The sequence below is a fragment of the Acanthochromis polyacanthus genome, chromosome 23 (genome assembly GCF_021347895.1).
Source record: "Acanthochromis polyacanthus isolate Apoly-LR-REF ecotype Palm Island chromosome 23, KAUST_Apoly_ChrSc, whole genome shotgun sequence".
Classification (NCBI taxonomy): Eukaryota; Metazoa; Chordata; class Actinopteri; family Pomacentridae; genus Acanthochromis; species Acanthochromis polyacanthus.
The window spans coordinates 23,479,840-23,495,101 of record NC_067135.1 but is presented as its reverse complement, the minus strand read 5'-3'; the positions used below and the strand labels follow the sequence as shown (position 1 = coordinate 23,495,101).

At 39.2% G+C, this 15,262-nt stretch overlaps 1 protein-coding gene across 3 annotated transcripts in view; it reads right to left on the bottom strand.

Moving 5' to 3' along the window:
* The window catches only part of htr2cl1 (5-hydroxytryptamine (serotonin) receptor 2C, G protein-coupled-like 1), a 250,892-nt gene that overhangs the window by 65,412 nt on the left and 170,218 nt on the right, over positions 1-15,262 (bottom strand). For 2 of the 3 annotated variants that reach the window (XM_051944157.1, XM_051944156.1), the window contains 2 exons: positions 12,243-12,391; positions 1,611-2,623 (listed from right to left, as the gene is read on the bottom strand). In XM_051944157.1, coding sequence (XP_051800117.1) covers positions 1,611-2,025 — 415 coding nt within the window. In that variant the 5' untranslated portion in view covers positions 2,026-2,623; positions 12,243-12,391. The remainder of the gene's footprint in view (positions 1-1,610; positions 2,624-12,242; positions 12,392-15,262) is intronic. The other variant, XM_051944158.1, reaches the window with a different exon arrangement.

Below are 15,262 nucleotides of genomic sequence, written 5' to 3'. Positions count from 1 at the left end.
ACAGTAACGCCGAATATTCATTCCGCCCGGTAACGTCTGACCGGGGGGAGGGGGGGGGCGCGAATATTCGGATACCAAAATTAATATCCAGATACCGCTGTAGCGAACGAATATTCGGATATTCGGGATATTCGGGTCCAGCCCTACTAGAAACCACTCAAATAAATGAGAAAATGTAAGTGTATAGGGATGATAACGAGCCAAACAAGTTCTGGATTCTGTCTGTGAGTTTGGAGAATGTTAGGATCTACTTTTTGTCACACATACCGTCAAATATAAACACATCAAATCTGCACACATGCACAGACTTTGCTTTGTTTAGCAGAATGAGTGGTGCTTGAGTCATTATTGATTTCTCTAGTGTCCTACTTTAACCCTAAAACAACACATACATGCCTATAAATCTCGCCTAATATTTAATCAACCTTCAGCGCTGTTCCTTCCATGATCGCAGGCTTCCTCCTACTCTCCAGCTGCTGCGAGCTCACGTCATTATTTCAAAACATTTCTTACTGACATGCTATGTGCTTCTCTGAGACACTGCTAATTTGCGTGTGATTCAACATCCAGAGGACGCCAGCTTGATAATTGCAATATCAGAGCATCTATGGGCTGCTGTTGCTGGTTACGGTATCGGTGCCAGGATTCCACATGAACGCCCACATTGGTGTAATAGGACGGTGGGTTGAGATATCGAAGGCTGTGTGTTGAATTTCCTCTCTAATGTTAAGCAAAAACATGAAATTACAGGAAGCCTGTGTTCTTCTACTGTTCCAGCAGGTCTCTACATTAACCCTTAAGAACGTTTCTTACAGTATCTATAAATGGCACCATCAGAGACTTGATCACAGATAAGAAAACCTTTTCCAGGTAAACAGACCCTTTTCCAGTGACGGTAATCTTTGTCAGTAGTCACTTCACTGACTTTCAGCAGCTCTGAGCATTTTCACATTTATCTGTGGTTTCCATCTGACGCTCTATCTGTAACTGGATCCCTATTTAGCCTTTCAAATCCCGAGCAGTTTGAGTGTTGTTTCCATTCGTGTCACATTTTTTCTTCACTGTAGGCTCATTTTAACTACAATTTAAAGTCCTGCCCCTCTATGGAATCAGCAGCATAACAAAGTCATGAAGTAGAAAATACAAAGCTTTGGTTTCTTTGATTATTTTGCAAAATATGGAATAGAATAGTATTGTATTGTATAGTACAGAATAGGGCTGTATAGTATAGTGCAGAATAAAATAGAATAGGGTAGTATACAATATAGAATTGGGAAATACAGTATAGTAGCATAGCATAGAATAGCATAGCGTAGAATAGAATAGAATAAGGCAGTATAGTATAGGGTAGTGTAGTACAGCATAGCATAGCATTGTATAGAAGAGAAGAGAAAAGAAGAGAATAGCATATAACATAGCATAGAGTAGTGTAGTATATTGTAGAATATAATAAGTAGTATCATATAGTATAGAATCGGGTAATATAGTACAGTACAGAATAGAGTAGTATGTATACTATAGAGTAGTGTAAGATATATAGTGCAGCATAGTGTAGTGCAGTGTAGCATTGTGTATTATACAACAGAATAGATGAGTTTTCTGTGACTCACCGTAGAGGATGTTGATCAGGGAGATTGGCATAACCAGGATGCCGACCAGCATGTCGGCCACAGCCAGCGACCTCAGGAAGAAGTTGGTGGCATTTTGGAGCTTCTTCTCCAGTGACACCGCCAGGATCACCAGGATGTTTCCACCGACCGTCAGCGCGATGATGACCAGTATGAGCAGCGCCGGCCAGTTCTTCTCTTTGATCGCCGCCCTGCTCACCGACTCCTGCACGGTGGAGTTGTCCAGACTGAAGCTCATGGCTGCTGCACCTCCGCCTCCACTGCTGCCTCCCAGTCCGATGCCCCATGGCAGGGTCTGGTTCAGGTCCAGTGGGCTGTTGCTTGGCCAAGCCTCGACCTCCAGGGAGGAGGTGGTGGTGCCGAACCCTCCGAGAAGAGCCCGTGCTGGGCCGCCCATTCCAGAGAGAGGTGGTTACTTTACTCGAGGTTTAGTATAATTCACCCTCTTCACCAGCAGATGGAAGAAGGACTAGGCGAAAGAGATGCACTCAGCATTGAAGGAGATGTTATAATAATAATAATAATAATAATAATAATAACAATAATAATAATAATAAGGGTTGATGAAATGGGATCTGGGAAAATGGGGAAGGAAAAATTAGGGGGATGGGGAATGACGGGAAAAGGGGATAGGGAGTTAGTGTTCTTGAGTTTCTATTGGGTTATAATAAAGTCTTGCTAGCTGCAAACAGCCTCAGATTGCTCTCTGAGGTTTAAATCTCCCATCTTATGCCAACAAGTCATTGGGAAGAGTTTTATCTCAGCTAAAATGTCCCGTCTTGCTACTTGGAGTTCAGCCACATCTACCCCCTGATGGAGGTGAGACTTTTGGAGTTTCTGATTGAGAGCTGGAGGTTGGATTAGTCACATCCATGGCTATCCACTGATAGCTAGCTCGCCAAGGGTTATTCAGTCACTTTCAAAACCTGCATCCGGCTGTAAATGTCGCTGCTGCATCCAAGATGTTTATCCAAGTGGCTGCTGATCCGGTGGAACTGTGGAGAGAACCAATAGAAAAAGTGATCAGATTGTTTTGCAAGTTGCATTCAGCTCATAATTCAAACCTTCCTGCCTTTATTCCTTCCTGTCTTCTCCTGTTCTGCTCTGGATGAAGTATTCTTGTTCTCCATCTCCCTCCACATCAGCTTTGATTGATCTTTCCAACCTTTTCCCATCATCCACTTCTTTTTCTTTAACTCCCTCTACACTAACTTTATGCTTCTTTAAATCTTCGCTTCCACCTTCCTCCCTCATCAGCCATTCATCAACCCATCCACTCAGTTCTCTGTCCTCCCAGTGATTCTCCCTCTACAAGACTAATTTATGATATTGTCTGCGCTCCTAATAAAGGTTCGGGAGTGGGGGGCATTAACGGTGTCAAACACAATCACCATTTTAAATAAACCGAGGGAGATGAAGTGAATCAGAAGCCCTGATGTGTGGCTGTCCCCTCTGTTTACCCTCAGCACCCGGTCTGCTCGGTGATTTAGCGCCTCATAAATGTCTTCAAGGATAGGTGGAGGAATCAGAGTTTGTGTTTGTGAAAGGCTGCTAAAACCAATAAGATGCTTTTTAGAATGTGTGGGCATGTCTAAGGATGAAAAGTGAATGGGTGTGTGTGCTTCCTTTTGACTAGTTTTTTTTTTTTTTCGTGTGCGTTTGAGATAAAAAGCCGCACATCTCCAGACGGACTCTGGCCTCCAGCTCAGATAGTGAAGTGGGCGGCGAGTCGACGATAACATCAAGGAGAACAGAATAGGCGCTCTGAGTGAGTGTGTACATGCTTTACTCATCGCCATACGCACAATAATAGGAGCGCTGCTTTGCATTGTCTCGCTGTGTGGGCATGTTAACATTTGTAGTGCTTAATGTGTGCGAATGTACTCGTTTGTCACCGTTTTGTTTGTGTAAATTACAGTGTATGCAAATGCAGTGTCTAAGTGTGATTGTGTGCAAACAGTAATTCATTCAGATTATTAATGTGTGTGTGGGCAGATCCACTGTCTGCTCCCGTTTGTGTTATTTGTAACAAGTCCTAATGCATAAATGACAATATAAAAGTCACTGAATTGAAAGCCATCTCTATGACAGACCCCAAAACTATTCTTCTGGCTTTTGACACGCTAATTTCTGTAGTTTCGGAGGCTATTTTATATATTTTTTAAGGTTTCAAACAAAGATTGAGCAGCTACCTTGCAATCAACTATTGCTTTTGCTACCTCTGAGAGGTCTCAGCCACTAGCAAAGCTCGCTAAATGTTCTGTTGTAGAGTGAACACAAGAGTTTCACGCACTCCCAACATCTGAGGAACTGAAGAGCTAGTGGATGACATATTTGTTACTGCAACGACACCACAACATCAGGAAAATCCTTAGTGCTAGCATGCTGTGAGGCTAATGTGGCTAATGGTACCATTAGCTTTGATCAGGAATATTAATCAAATTTAAGGTTTAAAAAAAGAATATTTCATCAAAATCACTTTATTCTAGGTGTCTCATTTAAAATTCACCAAAAAAAAACAATTTGCTGAATTGGCAAATGATACCATTAGCTTTGATGCTGTGCCCTCATGTCAGAGCTCTGTAGTAATTGGAACACTGAGTTAAACTGTGAGATGGATTTGAAACCAATGAACAAGAACGGAGTGGATGACTGTGTTTTAAAAACACTTTTGTGCTTCAGTGCAACCTAAACTTATTTGTCCTTTGTGTTTTTCCAAAAACCTTGTACACTACATTCTAAGTAAATCTCTTCTTGCTCTGTGTTGGATTTTGGTTCAAAGGTGTCTCAGTGAACTCTGGGGTTTCATTGGCAGCTAACAGGTCTTAGAGGGTTTCATCCATACCCTAGAAAAATCTGGGCTTATGGTTGATATCCAGTGTTATTTTTGCACTGTTTTTGCTGGGCCAATTACAGATTGAGTTCTTCAGGAGTAAAACCTTCAAGAAACTGGAGTTAAAAAGGAATATTTCCGACAGATGGTAAAAAGAGGTGCTACACCAAAGAGCAGTATGAGAAAAATCATTTTTTTGTACATTAAAGCAACGAATGAAACCGTAAATGAACATAATATGAGCTCTTTATATTAATAGTTTGATATTTTGGGAAATGGATGTGTTCACTTCAAATTAAATGAGAAGATCAACATCACTTTCACGTGTACGCAACAATTTATCCAACTACCCATTACTTCTGCGCAGCATTTCAGCTGTTCGGGAAACTCACTGTGGTAAGAGTACATCAGGAAGACACTGCACACAGCATGTGTTGTAGTTATCTGCAGTTTTCATTGCTCTTTTCATATTCTTTAAGCATTTCAATCAACAATAATATCTGAGGAACAACTGGGAGGCTCCTGCTACGCTGAGATAGAATCTATAACAACACTGCTGCTTTGTCGCCAACGGGAATCAAGCTAAAGTAAATTATTCATAAGAATGATTGAGAATCATATTTCCTCAGGCATTATGTTGGAGTTAGTATAACAGTGTCCAATAAAACTAAACTTGTGCTTGTGAAAGGACCCATAACATCTCATATGATCACATACGTTTGTTAAACAAAGCACATGCTGACTTGGGAGTTGTAGGTGCGTATAAATAAGGAGTTTTTTTTGACTGATATATGTAGTGCTGTAGATGCAGTCCAGAGGTCTTATTGGGCTAAAAGTCATGGAATTTGAGGGTGACAATACCTATATATCCATCTGGGACTGCCAATCAGTCACAAAATAAGAAAAATAGACGTCTGTTTTCCTGGTATTAAAGTGCCGAAGTATCCAGATCGCCGTTACCTCCCCATCTCAAGACAAAGGTAATCATTTCCTGCCTCTTACACAGACATGAGAGTGACATCAATACTGTCCAATAAATGCCAGAAACAAAACAGCATATTTACCTCAATACAAAGCTTTAATGTTTGGCTAACTTTAAGTAATAAAATAACTTTGACTAAGAAGTTTGGAGGACAATTTGCTATGTAGGAACATACATTGTTGTTCAAAAGTTTGGGGTCAGCAAGACAAGTTCATGTTTGCCATCAAAATTCACACTTTCATTCATGTAAATGGTTGTATTTATATAGCACTTTTATCCAACGCGCTTTACATGATACGTCACATTCACCCAATCACACACTAATGGCGGAAGCTGCCATGCAAGGTGCTAACCACGACCCACCAGGAGCAATTAGGGGTTAGGTGTCTTGCTCGACATGAGCTCAACAGGCCGAGGATCGAACTGGCAACCTTCCAGTTACAAGACGGCCACTATACCCACTGAGCCATGCCACCTACCATGTTCTAACATAATTGCACAAGGGTTTTCTAATCATCAATGAGCCTTTCAACACCATTAGCTAACACAATGTAGCATTAAAACACAGGAGTGATGGTTGCTGGAAATGTTCCTCTGTACCCCTATGGAGATATTCCATTAAAAATCAGCCGTTTCCAGCTAGAATAGTCATTTACTACATTAACAATGTCTACAATGGATTTATCATTCATTTAATGTTATCTTCATTGAAAAAAAGCTGCTTTTCTTTCAAAAATAAGGACATTTCTAAGTGACCCTAAACTTTCCAATGCATGGTGTGTGTATTTTTTCCCCACTCAGACCACATCAAGCTACTTTTTTCCATCATTCATAACCCAACCTTAGTTTTCAAGCAACAACTGTCTTTCCTCTGCTGTTCCCTTTAAAATGCAGAATGATGTTTTGTGGAACTTTGGGAACATTTTTATGTGATTTTTAGACAATTCTCTTTTTTTAAATTGTACAGTTCGTCACACATTTGGGAAAAATGTAATTTTATTACCCTTTTTGTTTTGTCATTTTTGGACAGATTTTAGCTATTTTATTGAGTCATTCTTGACTAATTTGGGGAAAATGTAGTAATCTTTGAAGTATTTTAGACTTCTTTTGTCATTTTTGGACTGATTTTCAGCAATTTTTTGGAGAGTTCTTGACTGATTTTTGAAAAATGTTGTCATGTTTTTAATAGTTTGAGACAATTTTGGTCATTTTTGTACTAATTTCAGGCAGTTTTTTTAACAGTTCTTGACAAATTTGGGAAAATTTAATAGTTTCTTTAACCATTTTATTGTGATTCAAAACAATTTTTGGACATTTTAACATTTTTTGTACAGTTCTTGACTAATATGGGAAAAATGTAGCAGTTAACAATTTTTGCGTGATTTTACAATTTTTTGTAGTTTTTGGATTGATTTGAATACTTTTTTGGACCGCTTTTGACTCATTTTGGAAATTGTTTTAGACAATTTTTGTAATTTTTAAACTGTTTTGGACCATTTTTGCATAATTCCTGACTAATTTGGGAAAATGTAGCATTTATTATTTATTTTTTCTACCATTTTGTGTGATTTTAAACTAATTTTAACAATTTTTTTGTAGCATTCTTGAATAATTTGGGAAAAATGCAGTTGTTTTTGACCATTTTTGTGTAATTTGAGACAGTTTTTGTTATCTTCAGCTCAATTCAAACTGGGACATAATTTAAGACTTAAAAAGCAAGGATAAATCTCCTTTTTAGAAACAGGAAGCTCACAGTGTAGAAACGTTTTCAATTCATTGATTATTCGTCTCGAGGAAGAAATAGTAAAGTCAATAGGACCGTGTGGTTTCTTAAGACAGAATCCATTAATGAGGCTGCTGTATGCATGAGTGCAGATGATGGTAAACAGCACGATAAAAAGGTCCGGTTTAGAAATCAGCGAAGCTTGACTCAGGAAACAATGCAAACTAGCTTAAATCAGGACAATGAGTGATTATGTGTGTGACCATGAACACAAAGGAATGTGTGTTTATCACCTCGGCTCTGCTCAGTGTGTAATAGACAGGAGGCTTCCTATCTGCTCCACTCAGGGAGAGTATCAGTGTAGTTCACAGGGAACTAAACAGCACTGCAGGCGAATATCTAACTGATAAAGCAGCCATATATCACAGCGAGAGAGGACAAAGAGAGACAAAGAGGAGGATGGAGGGAGGAAGGTTTGACTTAGGAATGGTTGGAGTTTAGTTTTAGCTTTGGCATGTTGTGAATTTGTGTGTTTTAACTCAAACCATGATGTTTTTCTGCATCTAACCAGAGCAAGTTAGCATATTAGCAGGTGTGTTGAGCTTAAAATCAGAGTTTTCAAAGTCAGGAAGGTCTTTGAACCTGCTAGATATTCATGGTAATTGATGTCGTGGAGCTACGGTAACTAATGCTGTAGAGCTAGACCTCCATGGTAACTGATGCTGTGGACCTAGATTTCCATGGTAACTGATGCTGTGGACCTAGATCTCCATGGTAACTGATGTTGTGGATCTAGATCTCCATGGTAACTGATGCTGTGGACCTAGATCTCCATGGTAACTGATGCTGTGGAGCTAGATCTCCATGGTAACTGATGTTGTGGACCTTGATCTCCATGGTAACTGATGCTGTGGACCTAGATCTCCATGGTAACTGATGTTGTTGACCTAGATCTCCATGGTAACTGATGTTGTGGACCTTGATCTCCATGTCAATTGATGTTGTTGACCTAGATCTCCATGGTAACTGATGTTGTGGAGCTAGATCTCCATGTCAACTGATGTTGTGGAGCTGAATCTCCATTCATGGTAAATGATGCTGTGGAGCAGGTTCTGTTCAGAGTTTCAGATTTAAATCAGCTGTAAGAAGCGTCTCCATTTCCTGATGATTATTTATGAGTGATCCAGATTCTCAGGTGAGGTAAAATGTTTATCTGCAAACCTGTTGATCTGTATGATACTAAAACCACTGAATGAAGTAGTGTACTTACAGTATCACACACTGTATGCATCATGTTGCCATGGAAACCTAACAAGTATTCAGTTGCTGATGCAAAAATCGTATAAATCTGTTTTTATGTTTGGTGTACACACAGATTAGAACGTTTATTATTTGTCAGTATTTACTACAGAGAATTTTCAATCAGTAACATGAATTTCACTCTGATTTGGCCACAAATGAACCTGATTTCTTTCATTATGGGACAGAGGCAGACCTAAATGCACTCAATATAACATCATCTTTAAATATATGAAGTTTAACAGTTGTTGGGTAGAAATGATCCATAAGATAAATATATTAATATGTTTAACTGTTGTCGCAGCACTTCTGTACCATCACAATTTTTATTTTCCTCATTGCTCTCCATTAAAATAACTCATTCTGAGCAGAAGAAGAATCACATGACATGTTAAACGCCTCTTTTTATGTGAGCAGAAAGTCTGAATTAAAGAAAGTTGATAAACCACCTTCATGATTCCTGTTCACGCTGAGATTTTGTTTTTTTGTCGAGTTGATTTACACAACGAAAGCCTGAATTTGTTAAACTTGCTTCATGATACAGCCCTCCGGTAGTTTTGGTGTCTAAACATGGCAAAAAAAGAAACTTAAATCTGAAAATATTGGGCCAAATGGAAGGAAAAGTGTGCTGAGTTGATGTGCATGCGTAATGATGTATCAGCTCCCACATGCTAGAAAATTCTACAATGTAAATGGTAGTAAATGTGGGTTCATTTTTTTGATCCACCCCAGTTTGAACTAGGACTGTGTTGCAGAAAACTGACCTGCAGTGAGGGAGTCTATCAACCTATAAAAGGGAATTTTTTCTTTCAAGTGCTGCTCCAAGGGAAGCATTTGAATTTATTGGGTTTCTCTCTAGAATGTAATACTACTATGAGAGCGCATTGAGCTAACTTATGTAGTGAAGTAGTAAATTGCACAGTCAGAGATTTTGCATTTAAAATGATTGCAATGACTACATTTGACCTTGTTCCTGTGTCCATATGGTGGTTTTTGTACGATAGGAGACAGATGGGTCATTCCAGAATTGGAGGACATTTTATGCCCCACCCATCAAATTTAAAATAATCCATGTACAGAATACTAAAACATGCAGTTGTGCAAATGTACTTATCGTGAAACCAAATAAAAAAAAAAAATAGAAGAAAACAATGTCTGAATATATTTCTTAAAATACCAAGAAAGTCTTGAGTTCCCTCTAAAGTGCCATTTTTCTCTTGTCCAACCCCCAATGACCAAATTGAATCTCAAATTATATAGTTTACATGAAGCTTAAATCTTCTTTTTTGGTATTATGGTTTTCATTGATGTGTCTTATAATTGTGGGAACATTTCTTTAATCAACATAATATTTTAAATAATAATTATTATGCATGGAACATGTGTCCCACAACAACACTGTTAGCATAACCTTTTTAGCTGGTAGAAGACGAACACAACAATGTCAACCTGATTGAATGTCTCACTCTACCTCATGTTATCAGGATAAGACAGATTCTTTTTTACCTTTTTCTTGACTGTTTTCCATCAGTCAGTTTGTCCTCTTGGTCAGCAGTAACAGCCAGCTAAATATCTAGCTTCTACTGCTGAGAAAAAGCTAACATTAGCATGGATTAGCAACCCTGTATAGGGTTAGCAAACAACAAATTAAACATGGAATCCATTGATGTGTAAGCTGAGCCAATCAAGCCTTTGATAGTTTATTACCTATTATTGATGAATATGGAGAAGACAACTGTAAAAGAGAAGGTTCACTTTTCAAACATTTTGAAGCCCAAATGTCCTCCAGTTCTGTAATGACCCAAACTGTGAGTGAAGTCAGTCTCAAGAACACAGATTTAGACTTCCAGGGTTCATCATGAACGAAATGATGGAGAAGGAGATCATAGGAGGAAGACACTCAAAGTCTGAGGGAACCTCGACTCCACAGGACGGTAACTTGTTGTTCTAAAAGTGATCATTTTCATTTAATCGTCTAGTTTTAGCTTCAACTCATTAGCTGCAGCCCAGAGATTAGATGCAGCCTGTGGAGTGAGTCCCAGCCAAGCAAACACATCATCTGCAGATTATAATTGACTGTAAAACATCCACCGCTCTGCTTCCTAGAGAGCTGCACGGATACAACACAAAAGATCACGCTGGTGGGGGCCGCCATCGCTTTGTCGTTTCGCCGCGGGGACAAATTGCTGCTGCACTTATGTTTGTATAAACCATTCCTGCTCTGTGAGATAAAACAGCGTTGGAGGGTGACGGGAAAAATGGGATGGGGGATTTTCTTCTTATTAGACCGCCCTGCAAAAGCAAACACTGACTGCTTCATTGTGTGGTTTGAGGCTTGACATTCAAGGGTTTATATTTCACATCCACATCTAAATGCTGTTAAACGGTTAAATGCTAAGTTCTGCGACAACAGCGCTCGGCATCCGGGTGGCAGATGGTTGGTTTCTCTGCTCACACATGTGGGCTTTTGGAGACTGCTGCCATGGACAATAAATGTGTTAAACTGTCACTTAAACGTGAAAACTAATCCTGCCAGCTTTCAGTGTGGTCATCTCTATTGCTGTTGGTCTTCAGAATCGGTCTATGGTTGCTATTGTGTCGATTAGAGCAGTTCTACAGTGTCTGTAGGTGAGCTGGTGTGCTCCAGCTGCAGCGAATTTGGAGATATAGGTGGGAAGATTTCACAGATGTTCACATTCTAGGGGAAGCAATTGTGTAGAGCTACATTCAAGTCATTTAAAGGCAGGAAGGGATTATTTTCAGAGGAAAAAGTTCTAAATATGTACACAGAGATGAGTTCTTAGGAGCTGAATCCACAACTAGAGACTTCAAAGGACATGGATGTGTTGAAGCTAAATAGACTTTGAATCATGTGGTGCAGATTATTTATGCTGTGGACGCCTCCACAAACAACATAGCATTGGTAGCTCGCATGGTCATCAAAAAAAACCTCCCCAAAACCTAGAGGTGTTTCATCTTGCAAGCAACACTCCATTGGCAAAATATGCATCAGAAATCTCCCCCCCCCCTTTTGACTCATGCTACTTGCAGGTGCTCCAAGCAAACTGCTGTTGCACCTGCATGAAAGATCTCCTACATATACATTCTAAAATAAAAGTTACATGAACCCCCTGTAAATTGTACAGTGTTGCAGCTTTCTGGTTGCAACATGAAGGGCTTCATTACTCAAATGCTACAACTTGCTATCATGTAATCCACTGATTAGCTTCCTGGAGTGCCAACAAATTAGCACTGACAGCTAGCAAGGCTACCAAAAAACTCTCCAGGACCTTCCACTTTTTCCAGGGACTTTCTTCATCTTTTGCATTCAACACTCCAAAGATAAAATATGCATCAGGAATCATCAGGGTTCTGCAGTTTTCAGTTATTTTCTGTTTGACTCAGGCTACTTGCAGGTGCTTCAACAAACTGCTGTTGCACCTGCTTGAAAGATCTCCTACATAATAAAATGAAAACTGAAGTTACATGAACCGACTATAAATCGCTCAGCGCTGCAGCTGCGCATCCTCCTCAGTCACAGGTTTTATAGCAACACTGTGAAAAACGACACTAAAACATCAAAAACTGACACGCTGCATCACAAGTTCAACTTTGAATTCTGAATTATTGAGCAGTTTGAGCGGTGCAGGTGTTCTGTGGGAAATGCGAGCGTTATCAGAGTGACGGAAAGGAAAGGGAGGTGTGAGAAAAGAAAGCGAGGATGTAAAGCGAGTGAGAAACCGTGTCCTCACACTATCAGCGGATCTGCTCTCTTACCTCCCGGCCTCTACGATCGATGTGCTTGACCTTCTCGGCTGTTTCCCGTTGCTGCCGGCGGTGACTCTCTCCTCTCTCCGGTCGAATCAGTCCCTCCGTCAGCTGTCACTCCACACCTCCGGAGCGACGGATCAGCATCATCCATCTGCCTGCACACAAACAGGGAGGCAAAGAGAAAAAAAACATTGACTTTTGATGCTCTTTTGTGAAACATTTCAGATCAAAACGGAGGTAAAAGTGACTGAAAACCTCCTGAAACCACACACACTCCTACACACACCCACATAGCTGCAGCAGCAGCAGCAGCAACACATCTGAATGTACTGCTAATCTGCAGTTCTTTCATACAACACAGTGGCTCTAAAACATCTTCCACATCCCATAGTGGGATTAATGGTAGTAGCAGGATGAACCAGAACACAGCAGGAGATAAGGTAGCAATGCATGTAGCAAAGTATCAGCATGAAAATAAATGACAAATCTTTCCCATCCCTTCCCAAGTTCATTTATTATTTGTGGAATTATGATTTATTTTATTCCTTATTGGTGACTGTGTTCAAAGTTCGAGCTAGAAAAGCATTCAGAGAGCACAGAGACCCAGGCTGCTCAGTCGTATCATTTCCGGTGGAAGAAATCTTGAAAAAAATTTGTGGCAGAAATCTTGGCAACGTATAATGTGACCATTTAATACAGATTTACCCAGGGTGGGAGGGAAAGATTTTCTTGTTTTTATTTCAATGTTTTAATGTTGTGAATCACTTTGTGGTGTGATTTCATCGGAGGAAAAGTGCTATACAAATAAAGATTGATTGATTGATAGATGTACCCACAAACATAATGACCTTAAGCCGAGCACAGGCATGTGTCATGCATGTGGACGTTATATACGGATACCGAATCGTGTGACCTAAATATGCAGCAGGCGGCGGGAATTGATGAGACTCGGAAACACCCCCACAATTAATCAATTGTTCCTTGGATCATTTCCGATGGAGAAGTCCCAATAAGTCCGCAGTGGTGGATTTGTAGTAGGATCCCAATCATGCGATCGTCAGCAGGCAGCTGACATAGTGTTCCCTTGTTGTCATGGTTACAGTGACGGCATGCCACTATCTTATGATGATACAGAAATCTTTAACAAATCCTTGAATCCAGACTATAAGCTGCAGCACTGCCAAAATCTAATCCCACTTTTTTCTGACCTTTTTTGAAAATTTCATCAAAATCCGTTGGTCTTTTTGTTTAGTAATGTTGCTAACAGACAGACAAAGGTAGGCGAATTGTCACATAACTTGCCCTTCCTTGGTGGAGAAAAAAATGGTAATTGTTGTCTGAATAAACTACAGATATGGCAACACGTTTGAACACTTGCGTCCAAGATAATTTGAGCATCAAATACTTAATTTCCTGCATTCTGATGAATTTTATGAACCAATTTGTGTCTTTTCTGCATCAGTTCATGGTGGAAATATATTCATGTAACGCAAAAACGCAAAACACACAAAATTCAGGCACAAGGAGCAAATGGCGAGTGTTTATTCTTGCTTCTTTCACATTTTAACTTGTGTTCTTCAATCTTTTGTTGCAGTCTTTTTGTTTTATGTTTAAAATGCTTGATTGAAGTCCCTTAATACTGTAAATATTGTGTAAATGCTGCACGTTGGACTATTTTGAGAGCACCATACAAATATTACGCCGCTTCACCTTAACTTCTCAATAAATATAATTTACTAGATATTTGACTTCATTTATTAGTGGTGCTCAATCAGTCTTTATTCATATAGCGCTTTTCATACAAACAAAAACGCAACACAAAGGGCTTTACAAAAATAAAAAAAATGCAACAAAACAGTTTAAACAGCTCCCATAGTCAAATTATGAATAAAGGACAGGAAACTCCTATTGAAACACCAGAGGAAATAAAATGAAATAAAATAAGCCAGAGAAATAACTGAAATAATGAAAAACAGAATAAGAAATGATTTGAAACCATGTAGATAGGTGAATAAATAAAAATGCAGCAGACAATTGTAAGAACGGTGTATGTTAACTCACTTTTGCTCATATTTATGATTGGCTATTGGCTCTTGAATGTATTTTCAGTCTATATTTTTCATTTTAGTCCATCATTCCTGCCCTGGATTCTTATTGCACACTTCAGACTGACCCACCAGATGTTGCACCAGAGGTGTTGGTTACAAGATTTTGTTTTTATTACGACTGGAATTACAGCTGCTACCAGATCAACAACTGGGATCTTAAATCTCTGGCCACGAAGCCACAACAAACTAGTCTTCTATTACAACTAAACTGAATTCTCAGTTACACTTTGAGGGTAATGTATTGTTTCACAAATGTTGCTAAAAAAAAAACATTGTAGAAGACATTAAACGAATCAGAAATCCAGTGTAGACATTGTTAATGAAGTAAGTGACTATTCTAGCTGCAAACAGCTGATTTTTAATGGAATATCTCCATAGGGGTACAGAGGAACATTTCCAGCAACCATCACTCCTGTGTTCTAATGCTACATTGTGTTAGCTAATGGTGTTGAAAGGCTCATTGATGATTAGAAAACCTTTGTGCAGTTATGTTAGCACATAAATAAAAGTCAGAGTTTTCATGGAAAACATGAAATTGTCTGGGTGACCCCAAGCATTTAAACAGTAGTGCATTTTTCGACAGATTTTAATAAATAAGGAAAACATTTCTTCAAACACCTTGGAAATTGTTGAGATTTGATAAAAATCTATCACTTCTGACACTAAATCTGAAAAATCCTGACTTGAAGCTTGGTCTTTGATAATATTTGCTTCTGAAGTTACAAAGACCTACTTTAAATGTGATGAAAAAGCAACTCCAGGTGACTTGATTGACAGGAAAAACCCCAGAAATCTGCTACAGAACTGACGCTGAGGCAGATTTCTTTCATAAAACAAACACGCTGACATCAGATACAGGACGTTCAGATCATTTTATTATTAATAAACCTTCCCTGATGTGTAACACTGATCTGTTCT